Source organism: Fukomys damarensis, unplaced genomic scaffold, assembly GCF_012274545.1.
Source record: "Fukomys damarensis isolate Sample0158 unplaced genomic scaffold, DMR_v1.0_HiC HiC_scaffold_20, whole genome shotgun sequence".
In the NCBI taxonomy this organism is placed as follows: Eukaryota; Metazoa; Chordata; class Mammalia; order Rodentia; family Bathyergidae; genus Fukomys; species Fukomys damarensis.
This window is the reverse complement of record NW_022900932.1, coordinates 3,286,690-3,302,704: the sequence shown is the minus strand read 5'-3', so window position 1 is coordinate 3,302,704 and position 16,015 is coordinate 3,286,690. Positions and strand designations below refer to the sequence as shown.

General features: G+C 41.6%; 1 protein-coding gene across 3 annotated transcripts in view; it reads left to right on the top strand.

Moving 5' to 3' along the window:
• Tcp11 (t-complex 11) overlaps window positions 1-5,351 on the top strand; it is a 21,119-nt gene extending 15,768 nt beyond the window's left edge. For 2 of the 3 annotated variants that reach the window (XM_010605327.3, XM_010605326.1), the window contains 6 exons: window positions 486-706; window positions 1,700-1,836; window positions 2,064-2,278; window positions 2,355-2,536; window positions 3,708-3,871; window positions 4,790-5,351. In XM_010605327.3, coding sequence (XP_010603629.1) covers window positions 486-706; window positions 1,700-1,836; window positions 2,064-2,278; window positions 2,355-2,536; window positions 3,708-3,871; window positions 4,790-5,022 — 1,152 coding nt within the window. In that variant the 3' untranslated portion in view covers window positions 5,023-5,351. The remainder of the gene's footprint in view (window positions 1-485; window positions 707-1,699; window positions 1,837-2,063; window positions 2,279-2,354; window positions 2,537-3,707; window positions 3,872-4,789) is intronic. The other variant, XM_010605328.2, reaches the window with a different exon arrangement.
• Window positions 5,352-16,015: the final 10,664 nt, after the last annotated feature.

Sequence of the window (16,015 nt, the reverse complement as noted above, 5' to 3'; positions counted from 1 at the left end):
TTTCTTTTTTTTTTTTTTTTTTTTTTTTTTGTACCAGGGATCGAACTTATGACCTTGCACTTGCCAGGCAAGCATGATGCCGCTGAGCTAAATCCCTGGCCTGACCTTGCCTATTTCATTCTTGCCCTTTAACATAACTTCAAGAATGTCTACCTTTTAAGATTGAGTATCTCATTACTGTGTGATATAGCTTATGTTTGTTGTACTCTGCTCTTTTTATTGTCTTCCTTCAACTTATTAATCTATCTCTTTCTGCCTAGAAAATGATACACTATTATTGCTGTAGTTCATCCCCATTAACTTTGAATCACCAGTGGCCCCTAGATGGAGATAAATGATATTCTATAGGAAATTTAGGATCCCAGCATTTTGATTCGTAAAAGATGGATGTAGCTGATGTGTGTAGCTAAAGGGGTTGCCTGTTGGAGAAAATCTGGGGCTTTCAACAAAATTTAACTCCTCCTTTGACTTTCTTTTTGGGATAGATCTTGTTGTCGCTGCTGTTACCACGCCAGAACCGCCTAAGAAGTGAAATTGAAGCAGCTTTGGATGCAGACTTCCTCAAGCAGGAAGCAGAACATGGGACCCTGGATGTCTCTTCCCTTTCTAAGTACATTCTCGACATGATGACTCTGTTGTGTGCACCAGTCCGAGATGAAGCAGTGCAGACACTTGAGGACATGGTAGACCCTGTCGGGTTATTGAGGTGTGGACCTGGATTACTGCCCCATGAAACCCGCAGCCCCAGGGCCTGGAAAAGCTGGACTGGACACTGGATTGCAGCTGTTGTCTTGACAGGCTCATCTCGCTGAAGGCCTGCCTCTGACCCCTCTCTTCTCTAGCCTGTTGATTTTTTCTTTTCCTCGTGTTTCTCCTTGGACTGATTGTGTCCCACTGTGTATATGCTGCCAAAAGATAGAGATTTTTCTCTTCAGGAGTGAAAATATCCCTTCCCTGTGTTACATAGTGTAGGCAAGGGATGGGAGGTTACACCTGTTTCATAGCTGCAGGAACTAAGGACCTGAGACCCAGAAAGTAAATAAGGTAGTAATAAATAAAAATTAAACTTTAAAAAGCAGTTTGGCTAGGGAGCCAGGAAATAGCATCACTTACAGTAGTATCACCTATAAAACCACCTTCAAGAAAATGCTGTATTTCCTTCCACTGACTTTACCTTTTTGAGAGGACAGAATGATCTAGTGAGGGAGACCTAGGTGTTTCCAGTTCTGCCCCCAATTCCTTCTGGCCTTGGGTCGTAGGCCACATGTCATCTTTTATGAATGTAGGAGATAGTTTTATGATGCCTCTTAACTTGAGAATACAGTGATCATCTACAGCCATACATACCACCCTGAACACACCCAATCTTGTCTGATTTTGGAAGCTAAGCAGGGGTAGGCCCGGTTAGTACGTGGATAGGGAGAATACGGTGGTTTATTTATTTAGTTTTGGGGGGTTTTGCTTTGTTTTATTTAGACAAGGTCTTGCCATGTAATTCAGGCTGGTCTTGAACTCACTGTGTAGCTCAGGGTGGCCTTGAATTCACAGCAGTCCTCCTGCCTCAGCCAAGTGTGATGATCACAGGTGTGTGTGACCATGCTCAGCTTGAGAATGCAGTGTTTTAATGGCTGCTCATGTGAGTTTTCTTCTCACTAGATTTCCTTTCATAGTATAAATATTCTCTTTCCCTCTGTCTCAGAGGGATCTTCCAGATTCTGGGTCTGATGAAAATGGACATGGTGAACTACACCATCCAGAGCCTTCAGCCCCAGCTGGAGGAACACTCTATCCAGTATGAGCGGGCTAAATTCCAGGAACAACTTGACCAGCATCCCAGTAAGTGTAACGTGAGGGAAGAGCATAAAGGTGCAGCCTGTGTTTTGCTTCCACAATGTTGTACCCTGCCTGTTTTAGAAACAGAATGTTTTTTCCTCAGGTAAGGGGAGGGAGAAGGAACATTTAACCAAAACAGAAAGATCCCAAAGCTTTTATTTATTAAGCAGGAGTATATCTTCTTGAATCCCCAGAGAAAAGATGCTTACCTAGTCCCTTCCCTGTCCTAGGCCTCCTTGATCACACTACCAAGTGGCTGGCTCAAGCAGCAGCAGACCTGACCACACCACCAACTTGCCCAGATAATGCCGACTCCTCCGGTGTGGCTGGCCCTTCTCCAAACGAGGCAGCCAGCAACCCTGAGCCCCTCAGCCCTGTGGTGGTGTTGTCCCAAGGCTTCCTGAACCTACTCCTGTGGGACCCTGAAAATGAAGAGTTCCCTGAGGTAAGAGTGGGGGCCTTTGCCTTGCTTTATATCTAGGGCTTCCTATCCTGAGAGCTTGCTCTTCCCTGGCTCCCAGACCCTGCAGATGGACAGAACCCAGCTACAGGAGCTGGAGGCCGAGCTGCAGCAGTTGACCATCCTGGCTTCAGTCTTGCTCGTGGCTGGCAGTTTCTCTGGCAGTGTTTTGTGTGGCTCACCCCAGCTTGTGGATAAACTGAAACGCCTCACCAAGGCCCTAATGGAGGAATTCAGTCCCAGGTAAGTTTCACTGATCTTTTTTTATTTTTATTTTTTTTAGAGCAGAGGGTGATATGTGATATTCAGGACATAGGCAGGTGATGAATTACTGCCTACTGCGTACCACAAACCACAGAAAGTCCCTTTGGAACCATCCACAAAGAATGTTGTTTTCCCCCATAAGTGATCTTGAAGCTTGTGACAGAAAAATGAAACTTTTCTTCCAAAAAGAGTAGTATGGAGGATAGTTAACTACAAATGAGCCATTATCCATCTGTGTGGGTGACAGTAGGCTGGTGTTACTGCACATATCCAGGAACTGGTTGGTCGGCAGTATTGACAAAATATTACAAATGCAGGGCATCACACCGAAGGAAAAAGAAAAGAAAAAGGAGGCAAGTTCGGGGCTGTAAATGTAGCTTAGAGGCCTAGCCTTTGCCTAACATGCATGGGGCCCTCAGTTCAATCCCGGGACTGCAAAACAAAAAAGAAAACCCAGACAGCAAGGTTTATAATTATAATTATAAGAGAGGACTAATGATCATGGTAGATGTCCAGGAAAGGCTTTAATGTGTGCATATTGATCATGGTAGATGTCCAGGAAAGGCTTTAATGTGTATATATGTGTGTGTGTGTGTGTGTGTGTACACACACACACACACACACACACACACACACACACAACTGTGCATAGTGGCACATGCCTGTAATCCTAGCACTTGGGAGGCTAAGGCAGGATCACCATGAGTTTGAGGCCAACCTGGTCTACATAGTGAGACCCTGCCTCAAAAAAAAAAAAAAAAAAAAAAAAAACCAAGGGTTGGGGATTTAGCTTAGTGGTAGAGTGCTTGCCTAGCAAGTTCTAGGTCCTGAGTCTGGTCCTCAGCACAAAAAATTAAAACTAAATAAATAAAATCCAGGGGCCTAAATACTGCTGACTGGTTACTGTGGCAGAACCTTTAAGCTCTTTTCCAGAGTCAGTATTACAGTTTATCTCCTAAGAAGCAGTACGTGGCACCTTATGGAGTAGTTGTGTCTTGCGGGTACCAGTGAAGACACTGTACCTGCCACTCGGGTCTGCTGCCTGCAGGATGGGGCCAAGTGAGCCTAACTTCTGGTGTGGTGCATCCTGGGTTCCTGTCCCTCTGCTGGGCCATTCCTGGGTGTCACCTTACTTTCACTCATGATCTAGGCTCGAGGATGCTATGCAGATTCTGAGTGAACAGGTATCTCAGGAAATCCATCAAAGCCTCAAAAATATGGGCCTTGCTGCTCTGAGCAGTGACAACACAGCATCTCTGAAAAGACAGCTTCAGAACATTGCCGAAAAGGAGAACTGTGTTCGCAGTGTCATTGGTGAGTGTGGTTGTGGGTGGTGGGAATGTTGGAGGAGCTTCTGGTAAAGACCCCGGCCCTGGAAGTCAAGCATGGAACCATTTCACAATAGAAGACAAGGTCATTGGACAAGTCTCCAGTCACTGTTGTGCTGGTTTAAAAATGTATTCCTTGCAGTTCCAAGAGTGACTCTGGTACTAAGGAAGATTTGCAGGCAGGAATTTGTGATTTCTGGGTGTAAAATACTGTCCAGCCAACCCAAATTAAGTCACCCTGGCCTACTGGTAACTCTGACTGCAGTCCAAGACATTTCAGACATACGTGTGTGAACACACACACGCACACCACCACCACCACCACCACCACCACCACCACCACCACAACCAGCAACAACAAGTCTGTGTTAGGCTGAAAGACACGTCCTGTGGTAGGGGACTCCTAACTATAGAATGAAAGCTGTAAACTTGTCCAGGTCTCTCCTAATCCCAGTCATCTGAACAGTCAGTCTGGGATCCTCCTGTTACATATGTGCTCCTTAAACAGTGCTGAGTACTCAAATTTACTAACCCACTAGATTTTTTTGGCTTTTTGAGACAGGGTTTTACTGTGTAGTTCAGGCTGGTCTTGAACTCACTACATTGTCCAGGCTGGCCTTGAACTTGCAGTGGTCCTCCTGCCTCAGCCTCCTGAGTGCTGGGATTATAGGCCTGTGCCACCATGCTGGCTATTTTTGTTTATTTAATCTTCACTTTGTCCTTGAGAGCTAGTAGCAGCTCCTTTCCCAAACAAGACACATTTCCTTATCTGCAGGTGAGTGAACAGATTAGTGAATATTTCACTTAATTTAGAAGGTGGGTGAGTAGAGGGCAGGGCAGGCCCAGTGTTTCTCCATGAAATCTGGTTGCCCTTTCCCTGAGAATTGTCTTGTTTTGCTCATAGATCAGCGGATCCATTTGTTTCTCAAGTGTTGTTTGCTTCTTGGTGTGCCGCGCTCTCTGTTAGATCTTCCTGGAGGCCTCGCTCTCATTGAGACAGAGTTGGCCGAGTTAGGCCAGAAGTTCATCAACCTGACACATCACAATCAGCAGGTGTTTGGCTCTTACTACACCGAGATCCTCAAAACCCTCACCTCTCCATCTCAGGCACTAAAAACACAAGTGGAATCTCTCTGATGGCACCTGCTCATACCCTGGCACCTTGGACCCAGGCGAAAGACCCAACATCTTCCTGATGGTGTAACATCATCAGGGACCAGCAGAGCAGTGAGCCTCATCCACCCCCACTGCCGGTACACCAAGGGTGTGAGGATCAAGCCTATAAGCACCTGCTGGCCCAAACCCACTCGCTAATAAACCTCTGAACTACAAGGAAACCTCGACATTTCCTTTGCTGCAGCCGAGGCCCTGTGCCTTCAGTCCCCAGCCAGTGAAGGGGCCAAGAAGCCTTCAGTTTCCTTTCTCTGGCTGCAGCACGCAGAGCTGAGTAGCCAGACACCCAGGCACTAGTAATAGACTAAGAGTAAGGCATCCCTGAGAACTCTGGGATTTATCAAAAATATGAGTATAAGAGCTTCTCCAGAAGTCTTTGTTTCCTCTAGTTCTGTTGAGGAGAGGACATGTTTTAAAGATGTTAGATTATTCTCAGGCATAGGTTGCCATAAAGTGTTTTTTTTTGGTACCGGGGATTGAACTCGGGTCCTTGCGCTTGCAAGGCAGGCCACTGAACCACTGAGCTAAATCCCCGGCCCTGCCCTAAATGTTTCAGTCCTCTTGTGCTGCATGTTCAGAAGCAGCATGCAGACTCCTGGATAAGGATGGGTGCTAGCCACAAGCATGCATTCTGTTGAGGAAGCTTTCAACATTCATGGGATATTCTGTATCTCTTGTCTCATTATTCAGAGTTCAGCCTTGGCCACTAAAATTAGGAACTGACTTAGATCAGTTTATCCCTGGTCCTATTCTCCATCCCAGTGAGTCTCCTCTTCCTCATTTCTAAACTTTCAAATGTGGAATGGCCTCCATCCTTAATTGCCATTTGTAGTTTGGGTGGTTGTGGTTGTGATCTCTCCTTGTTGCGTTTCATTAAATGAGATATATTCTAGGAGCTAATGTGAGTACACCAGCCCCAGTATACTGTGGCTGGAAAGAGGAAAAGGAACAGATGGGGATCCCTTTTCAGTAATGGACAAGATAACCTGGGAGTTCACTTATGCACATTCTCACCATTTATGGGATTGAAGGAGCAGCGTAACACACTTAATTTAGGAACACACCACAAGGGGGAGCCTGGGTTCCATTAGGCCAAGGGTTTTCTCCTAGGTTATATCCCTTAGAGGGTAATCCTAGATAGATGACAGCCAGGTCAGCTGAGTGTGGCTGGAAAAGCTGGAGGTACGGGTCATTCAGAGTTGTCAGTCTTGTGACTAGACAGCCTCTAGATGGGAAGCCCATGAAAAATAATATGTTTAATAATCAGTGAGGCTTGATTAGTTGGAGTCGCTGGCTTGTGACTATTAATTTGATTTTTTTTTAAGCCACATTTTAGAAGCTCTTCGTACTGTGGGTGATGGGGTCCTAGGTTCCTAGGTTCTTCTGTTCAATGAACAAAGATTTAGATATGGCATGCAGTAGTAAAGAGATAGCAGCAAAGTTTAACTAGGCGACGCAGTACTCTTGGAGTGATCGGGCTCATGCCAGCAGAAAGGAAAACGAGGTGAGCGCTGAGTGCATTGGTTTAGAGATTTAAAAGGGTGCACTGGTTCTAGGGCACCTCTCACCTGGGCTCTCAGAGCATGATTGACAGGGTGCTGAGTCACGTCAGCTGTGTCTCCTGCGCATTTTCTTTCCCATAATTCACTGTCATAATTGGATGTATAAGATGCAGTCCCTATGCATGGACCTTCAGTGAGCTCCCGGTGAAAAGGTTATTGCAGGTCATGCCAGCAGGTTTGGAATTTTGAAATTTTCTAGGGCAGGTTCAGGGTCTTTGCTTTTCTTATCTGCCTCTGAATAGTAAGCCTTAGTACAAAATTCAGGGGGTTAGCCCTGGGATGTTTGCGAGGTTCAGACGAGTGGAGGAGAATGGCCCATCAGCCCCAGTTGTACTATCAGTATTATTCTGCCTGAGACGGGGTCCCTGAAAGTCTTTAAGGGGTGCTGATGATGGATGGAATGCCTGTCTTCTGTAGCTGCTCCCTGATTAATAGGAATGGAGAGACTAGGGACTCTTGCCTTACTTGACCTGGGAACTAAGGATTCCTTGATGAGATCTAGATGCGAAGACAGATTTTTGTCCTTGGCTTGGATCATCTTCTGTAGTTCAATAGCTATTAAATGAGAGAAAACAAATTTGACTAAGAGATTAAATATGCATGGTCCAAATAGTAAGGCTATGAGAAGCATTAATAAAGGCCTTGTCAAGGGAAGTCCCAGTGGCTAAAGGAACTGGAAGAGATTGGTTATGAGGTGCCATATTGATCTCTAGGGTCAGATAAACAAGGGTGCATGCTCTGTCCAATTTGCCAGAAGACATAAGTAGGAGTTAAGCCCACACAGAAGGAAAAGTCCCCAAATCTCAAGACAGAAATTGTTTTCAACGTGGGTGAGCTGATTGATTTGATTTTCCCAGGTTAAGCCCCGGCCAGCATTGCTCAGTCAAAGGCTGAAAGGGCCCATAAGTGTCTAGAGTGGCTCTGGTAGTTCTGTTATCCAGTGTATAAAATTTGGTATCCACTAGTACTTATTCATTGAGTTGTTTTGTTTTCTTAAACTCTTTTATTGGTTCATTTAGGTATATAATACATTTACATTCATCATTAGGAACTTGTACCTTTACATAATATATCTTGGTTCTTATTCTCCCCTTCCCCATTTTCCTGCCCTCCCTTTGACTCCTCCATACCTCCCTATTTATAAAGACTTTGTTTCCATTTTGTTCCTTTATATTTTTTCCTTTTCCATCTTTCCTTTCCCCTACCCTCCCACTTCCCCTACCCCTTTGGAATTCTTCTTCCTATTTCACATTATCAATTATTCATTTTAATCCTCATTTACACTTTCAGTTCTCACACCAGAGAAACTATTTGGTATTTACATGTGTGTCCTATTTTTTTATTTTTCTTTTTTGGTACCAGGGTTGCAACTTGGGACCTTGTGGCGGAACCACTGAGCTAAATCTCCGGCTCACGTGTGTCCTATTTATTTCACTTATTTCACTCAATGTGCATCCATTTAGCTATAAATGCCTCTAGTTTCTTTTTTATGACTGAGTAGTACTCTATTTTATAAAAAAACAAAACCACATCTTTATTCAGTTTCCAGTTGTTGGGCACTTAGGCTGTTTCCAAGCTTTAGCTGTTACAAACTATGTTGCTGTAAACATGAAAGCACATATATCACTATGGTGTGATTCTTTTAATTCTTTTGTGAAGATACCCATCAGAGGAATAGCTGGGTCAAATGGGATCTCTAATCCTAGTTCTTTGAGGTATCCCCATATTGACTTCCACAGTGGTTGCACCAGTCTGCACTCCCACCAACAATGGAGAAAGGTTCCTTTCTCCCCATATCCCCAAGGACAAAATCATTTGTTATTGGTTGATTTCTTGATAGCAGCTATTCTTTCTGGGGTGAGGTAGAATCTCAGTGTTGTTTTCATCTGCATCTGTTCAATGATTAATGATGTTGAACATTTTTTCATGTCTATTTGCTTCTTTTACTTCTGAGAAATACCTGCTTATTTCAGATGCCCATTTTTGTACTAGTCTTTATATTTGGGGGGTCTGATTTTTTTGAGTTCTTTATATATTCTAGATAGTGGTCCTTTGTCTGAGGCACATCTGGTAAAATTTTTTTCCCACATTGTAAGTTCTCTCTTAGCCCTGTTGGTGGGTTCTCTTGCACTGCAGAAGCTTTTTAATAGGATGAGATCCCAGTTGTTGATTCTTTGTGCTAGTTCCCATGCTACTGAAGATTTGTTCATAAAGTCTTTTCCTGTGCCAGTGTCTTCAAGAGTTCTACTTAACTTACAGCAAGTTTAGTATTGCTGTTGTAATATTTAGATCTTTAAACCACTTTAGTTTTAGTTTAGTGCATGGTGATAGATGTGGGTCTACTTTTAATCTTTGGCAGGTTGAAATCCAGTGTTTCCAACACCACCATTTTTTAAATAGGCTCTTTCCTTCAGTGAGGATGGTTGGCTCTTTTGTCAAAGATGAGGTAGCTGAGTATGTCTGGGGTTGTTTCTGCATCTTCTAATCTGTTCCACTGGTCCTCAGGTCTGTTTCTTTGCCAGTACCACACTGTTTTTATCACAGTGGCTTTGTGGTATAGTTTCAAGTTGGGGATTGTGATACCCATTGCCAAATCTCTGTTGCCTAGAATTACTTTTGCTATTCTAGCTCTCTTCTGGTTCCAAATGAATTTTTGGATTGTTTTCTCTAGTTCTGGAAATATGCTGTTGGGATATCAATCATGAATGCACTGAATCTGTATAGCAGTTTTGGAAGTATGGCCATTTTCACTATATTGGTTCTTACCCAGGAAAAAGGAACTTTCCATTTTCTTATATCCTCTTTGATCTCTTTTTTTCAGAGTGCCATAGTTCTCAATTTAGAGGTCTTTTCCTTCATTAGATTGATTCCTAGGTACTTCATTTTTTGGGGTGCTATTGTGAAAGGAATTGTTTCCCTAATTTCTCTCTCATTGTGTCTGTTTTTTGTGTACAATAAGGCTATTGATTTTTTGAGTGTTGGACTTGTATCCAGCTACTCTACTGAATCTTTCAGTTAAGTCTGGAAGTCTTTTGGTGGAGTTTTCTGGGTCTTCTGCGTAGAGTATCATATTGTCAGCAAATGACAGTTTCTTCCTTTCCTATCTTTATTGCTTTTATTTCTTTCTCTTGTCTAATTAGCTATAGATAATTAGCTATAGAACTGTATTGAACAGGAGTGGTGATAGTGGACATCCTTGTTTTATTCCTGATTTTAGCATGAAAGTTTTCAGTTTTTGACCATTTAGTATGATGTTGGCTGTTGGTTTTTCATAGTCTTAATCAGGTTGAGATAAAGACAATGTATTCCAATTTTATATAGGGGTTTTATTATGAATGGGTGTTGGATTTTATCAAGTGCTTTTTCTGCATCTGTTGAGATGATTGTGGTTTTTGTCCTTGGCTTTTTTAATATAGTGCACTACATTTATTGATTCATGTATGTTGAATCATCCTTGCATCCCTGGGATAAACAACTTGGTCAGGGTGTATGATCTTCGTTTTTTGTTTTGTTTTTTTTTCTTTTTCTTTTTGGTTTTTTGAGACAGGGTCTTACTTTGTAGTTGAGACTGACCTGGAACTCGCTATGTAGCCCAGACTGGTCTCAAACTCACAGCGATCCTCCTGCCTCAGCCTCCCAAGTGCTGGGATTACAGGAGTGCGCCACCATGCCCGGCAGGGTGTATGGTCTTCTTGATGACCCTCTGTATTCTGTTTTCCACTATCTTGTTGAGGATTTTTGCATCTATATTCATTAGGGAGATTGGCCTATAGTTATCTTTTTGTTGGGTCTTTCCCTGGTTTTGAAATCAAAGTAACATTTACTTCCAGGAATGAGTTTGGAAGTATTGCTTCCCTTTCAATTTCATTGAAGAGTTTAAAGAGCAGTCGCAGTAGTTCTTCCCTAAATGTCTTGTAGAATTCAGCAGTGAAGCCGCCAGGGCCTGGGCTTTTCTTTGTTGGTAAATTTTTAATTATGTTTTCAATTTAATTTATTGTAATTAGGGTGTTAAAATTTGTATATCTTCTTTGTTCAACTTTGGTAATTCATATGTATCTAGAAATCTGTCCATTTCTTTTGTGTTTTCCATTTTATGAGAATGCAGGTTCTTGAAGTAGGTATTGATGATCCTCTGGATATTTGTTAGATCTGTTGTGACTTTACCTTTTTTGTTCCTAATTGCATGGGTTTGAGCCTTTTGTTTCCTCCCCCCCACTTTTTTTTGGTACTGGGGATTGAACCCGGGCCCTTGCACTTGCGAGGTAGGTGGCAGAACCACTGAGCCAAATCCTCAGCCCTTCTTTCCTTTTTTAAAAAAATTTTTCATATTTTTGGTACTGTGGATCAAACTCAGGACCTTGCGCTCGCAAGGCAGGCGGCAGAACCACTGAGCTAAATCCCCTGGCCCTCTTCCCTTTTTTGATAAAGTTGGCTGGGGGTTTACCTATTTTATTTATTCTTTCGAAAAACCAATTCTTTAGGGCCTGGGATTTAGCTCAGCGGTTTGGTGGCCTGCCTTGTAAGTGCAAAGACCCAAGTTCAATCCCCAGTACCAAAAAAAAAAAAAAAAAAAAAAAAAAGAAAAAAAAAAGAAAAACCAATTCTTCAATTTGTTGATTTTTTTGTATCATTCTCTTAGCCTCCATTACATTGATTTCTTATCTGATCTTTATAATTTCCTCCCTTGTATGAGTTTTGGGCTAGTCTTACTCTTCTTTTTCTAGGAGCTTGAGGTTCAGCATTAGGTTATTTGTGTTCTCTCTGTTTTCCTAGTATGAGCATTCACTGCTATGAATTTCCCTTATAGAACTTTCATTGTGTCCCATAGGTTCCTGTATGTTGTATTAGCATTATCATTTAATTGTAGAAACTAATTTCTTTAATTTCCGCTGTGACCCATTGGTTGTTCAGGAAATTGTTATTCAACTTCTATGTGTTTATGGGGTCCTGGTGGTTTCTTATGTTACTGATCTCCAATTTTATTGCACTATGGTCTGATAATATACAGGGGATGACTTCAATTCCTTTGCGTTTACTTAAACATATCCTATAAGCTAGCATGTGGTCTATTTTGGAGAATGACCATGTGCAGCCGAAAAGAATGTATATTTCGGATTTTGTGGGGTAGAACATTCTGTAGATAACTATTAAGTGCATTTGTCCAAAAGCTTGGTTTAATTCTAGTATTTCATCATTGATTTTTTTGTATAGATGATCTATTTGTGACATGGAGTATTGAGGTCCCCCACTACAGTGCTAATTTGGTTTTTCATGTCCATTAATATTTATTTTGTATAGTTGGGGCATTAGTATTTGGTGCATGTATATTTCTGATTGTCATCTCTTCCTCTTGGATTGTTAACCTTGTCTGTCTTAGTTTTGGTTTGAAATTTACATCATCTGCAAATAAGATAGATATCCCTGCATTTTTCAGGGTTCCTGTCACATGGAGAACTGTTTTCCATCCTTTTACTTTCAGTCTGTGAATTTCTTTTTGAATTAGGTGTGTTTCTTGTATACAGTATAATGTTGGATTTTGCTTCTTAATCCATCCTGCCAGTCTGTTTCTTTTGATTGGTGAGTTGAGGCCATTAACATTGATGGTTACAATTGATACATACTGACTCATCCTTGTCATGATATTATACTGTTGTTGGCTCTTTTAAGTTTCCCCCTTTCTCTTTAATTTCTTGCCTTGCCTGATGGCTTTACTCTGTTTGGCCTCGTGGAATTGTGACCCTTGTTGTCTTTTTCTAGGATATTGTTTAGAACTGTTTGGAGTGCTGGTTTGGTATTCATGAAGTTTCTCAGGTGTTCTTTGTTGTGGAAGTAACTAATTTCCCCATCGATTTTGAAAGATAATGTTGCAGGATTCAAGAGTCTAGGTTGGAGGTTATTTTCTTTTAGGACTTGAAATACTTCACTCCAGGCATTCCTTGACTTGAGGGTTTGCGTTGAAAAGTCTGCTGTGTTCTTGATGGGCTTTCCTTTGTATGTGATTTGTTTCTTTTCTCTAACTGCTTGTAGAATTTTGTTCTTCCATTGAGTTTCTGGGATCTTGACTATTAATATGTCCAGGTGCAGATTTTTTAATCATGGCTAGCTGGAGTTTTATATGCCTACTTATCTGTATGTCAAATTCTTTTTCTCTTTTTGGGAAGTTTTCTGCTATTACTTCTATGAACAGTTTTTTATGTCATTTGTACTTTCTCTTGACGTTTTGTGGACTCCTATCAGACTTACATTATTCTTTACATCACTTAGCAACTGCTGGATTGATTTCTCTTGGTCCCTTACTATTTTTAAGAAATCTCTTTTCATGGTCACTAACTACAATCCTGTTTTCTATATCTGATATTCTAGCTTCACATTGGCTCAGTGTGCTGTGAATACTTTCATTGGAGTTTTTAATCTGGATATCTGTTTGAATCTGTTTTGTGGATTCCATTTCTTTCCTATGTTGGGCATTCATGGTTTCCATTTCTTTCCTATGCTGGGAATTCATGGCTTCAATTGTGATCCTGAGCTTATCTGTTTTTTAATCTGTTTCTGTTCTAAAATCATGTCTTTAATTCTGCTCACCATCTCTGTAGTTATCTGGGAAATTATTTGTTTTGAATTTTTCTAGAGCCTTGTTCATCTGTTTTGGTACTTCCCATGCTGTCAGTTCAAGGTGGCTAGGTGGTTGATCATCAGATCTTACCACCTCAGTGCCCCCAGAATTTGCCTGAATTTGAGCTGGAAGTCTGGGTTCATGCCTTGTTTAGGTGTGTTCTCATTTCTAATTTTGTTGTTGGTGCTGTTTTTTGGTTTAATTACTGGGCTGATACTTCAGTCGCTTATTGTGTGTATCTGTATTGCTTATATTTAGAGCCCTTGTGGAATGATTGCTTCTCAGAGGTATCTTCCCCATACAGCTGGTCTTTTTAGGCTTTGAGTCTCTAATGACTCTTAGGCAATCTTGATTTCAGTATACCAGTGAGGACAACTGATTAAGTCAATCATGACATCTTAGCCCAGTTGACAAAATACCAGTATCAACAATAGTATCAAACACAGCTTAGAAAATCACAATTTGTGATAGCAGTTAATCTGTCACTTTTAACTGAGCTAGATCAAAATCAAGGGCCAGTCCAAAATATTTTTGTAGTATATAAATCCTTCAGTATAGAAACTTCACCCTTTGGGCCTAGAACTTAAGCAACATGCAAATAGATTTCGGGTCCCAAATGGGTGGTTTTGTGCAAGAAACCTGAGTAGGATTACTTCAATAGACTCTGAAGAGGGAAGCAGCTCTCCCCGGTCCTTTCATTGATCTGAAAAGCATGCAGGACATCTAAGGCATTGACTGAAGGGACATCTCCTTGATATCTGGGGTGGAAGGCCATCCTTCCAGTAGTGCAGAGTCAGGCTGGGGTGGGCACAGTGGGATACTGCCTGGAGGATGGGGAAGATGCACCAACGGTCCTTGGCTAAGTTGGGGTTAGTAGAATTAAGGAGATACGGATTAGATCTAAGGTTCTGTATAATCACTGCTCATCATCTCCCAAGAAAAATAAGAAAACCAAGAGAGGTCATTTTATGATTTAGAATGAGGATCTCAAAGAGTGAGTCACGGCAAGCAAGAGAGTTGCACACAGAAAGGAGGGGCTGTATGCGAGGACAGGGCTGATTTTCCTTTTATCTAGAGGGGACAATGTTGTACTTATCTGATTCAGCAGGTTGGTTGGTGTTTTCTGAAAAGAAATGTGAAACCATATAACTGGTTTGCAGGTATATGTGGTTTGGGGTCACCTTCATTTTCTGGTGCCACAGAGGCTTGGGTTTTATCCTGGAAAGGTGAATCTAGCAAGGATTGGGAGCCAGGATCTCTGGGAAGAGAAAAGCCATCCTTGAGACCAAGGACAGAGAACTAGTTAGTGTCTCCTGGGATCTGTGCAAGGGGGTGTATAGTCTGCCACTAGGGGATAAATAGGCACCATTGCCTCATCAGTGATACTGAGATCTTATAGTAGGCAATATTCTCACAGTGTCTTGACTACCAGGGTCTTGCATGGGAACTGACATGGCACCAGCAACCCTTTAGCCAAAATTTATCAATAATGGGCTTTAGCCCCATCTTGGACTCTTCTTTTAAGGAGACATTGCCTCCTCTGAGGGTATAGATTAAGGCTTTTGAGCTGAATGATTACCAGGCTGGCCATGAGAACCAACCCTGGAGGGCTGTCATACCGCGCTTGAGGATCAGCTCGAGGCAGAGAAATCCAGCCCAGTGGAGCCAGGTTGGCCCAGTCCCTGGTAATTAGATCACAGGTTGCCACAGGTTTGAATGACAGAGTGGCTCTGAGTAGAAAGAGTTTATGTTCTCTCTTTGAGTTACTGGGGCATTACAATATTATACACGAAGGCAACTTGGAAAGGAAATCCTCCAACAGGCAATTCAGAAGGGGAATAAAGAAACAAGACTGATTAAGTCCTTCAAGGCCCACAACAACTGAGGAACAGGATGATAATTTACCCTGATTAGAGGTTAGAATTAAGATTCCCCAATATCTTAAGAAGGAATGCGACTTGCTTACCCACAATATCCAGAGTTACCATTCATTCCCTGGGCATCCTTCCCTGGCTACTATGGTGGTGGATGACCTCTCTCCTTGTGGGAATGAGGGCAGTCCCTTGTCCAGTGCCAGGGGTCCTCATCTGTCCTCTGTCCCAGCAAGAACTGGGGGGCTATTTGGGTACTCTGCACTTGAAGCATGTAGAAGTGCCTCTGTCACCTAGATTACCTGGGATTCCTGTGGTATCTTGGGCTTTATCGTGAGCCTTATCCATTGTGGCCAGCATGGCTTTAGCCTGCCTTGTCTTCTTACTCAACTCCTGTTTTTTTCTAGGTTTTTAAATTTGTAATTAGTTTTTATAACTACAATTATACTGGCTATTTAAAACAATATAGGGAACTATATGTTTTCACTCATATGGTCTGTGATAGTTCATATAATCTTAAAATTATTTATATTCTGAAACGTTGATAAAAGTCAGATGTACATTTTAATGGTAGATCTTTTTATAATAATTATATTTTAATACAAATAGATATTAAAATATAAAAAGTATAACTGTTAAAAAACAAAATATAACAAAATAATTAGAGAATAACAATAGTTAATACACTTTGTATCATGACCTTAAAAGAATGTTATTCAGAGTATAAAGTGTAGACAAAGTATCTCATAAAGAAACAACTACAAGGATAAAACTTTCTTTTCAGTGAACTAAGAAACTAGAAGTAAGTATAAATGAAACAAAAGAATAGATAACTTGGGAAATTATTTGAACTTCTCCCTGCTACCTATTTCTCTTCTATTTTGCTTTCACCCCCATACATATATATATAT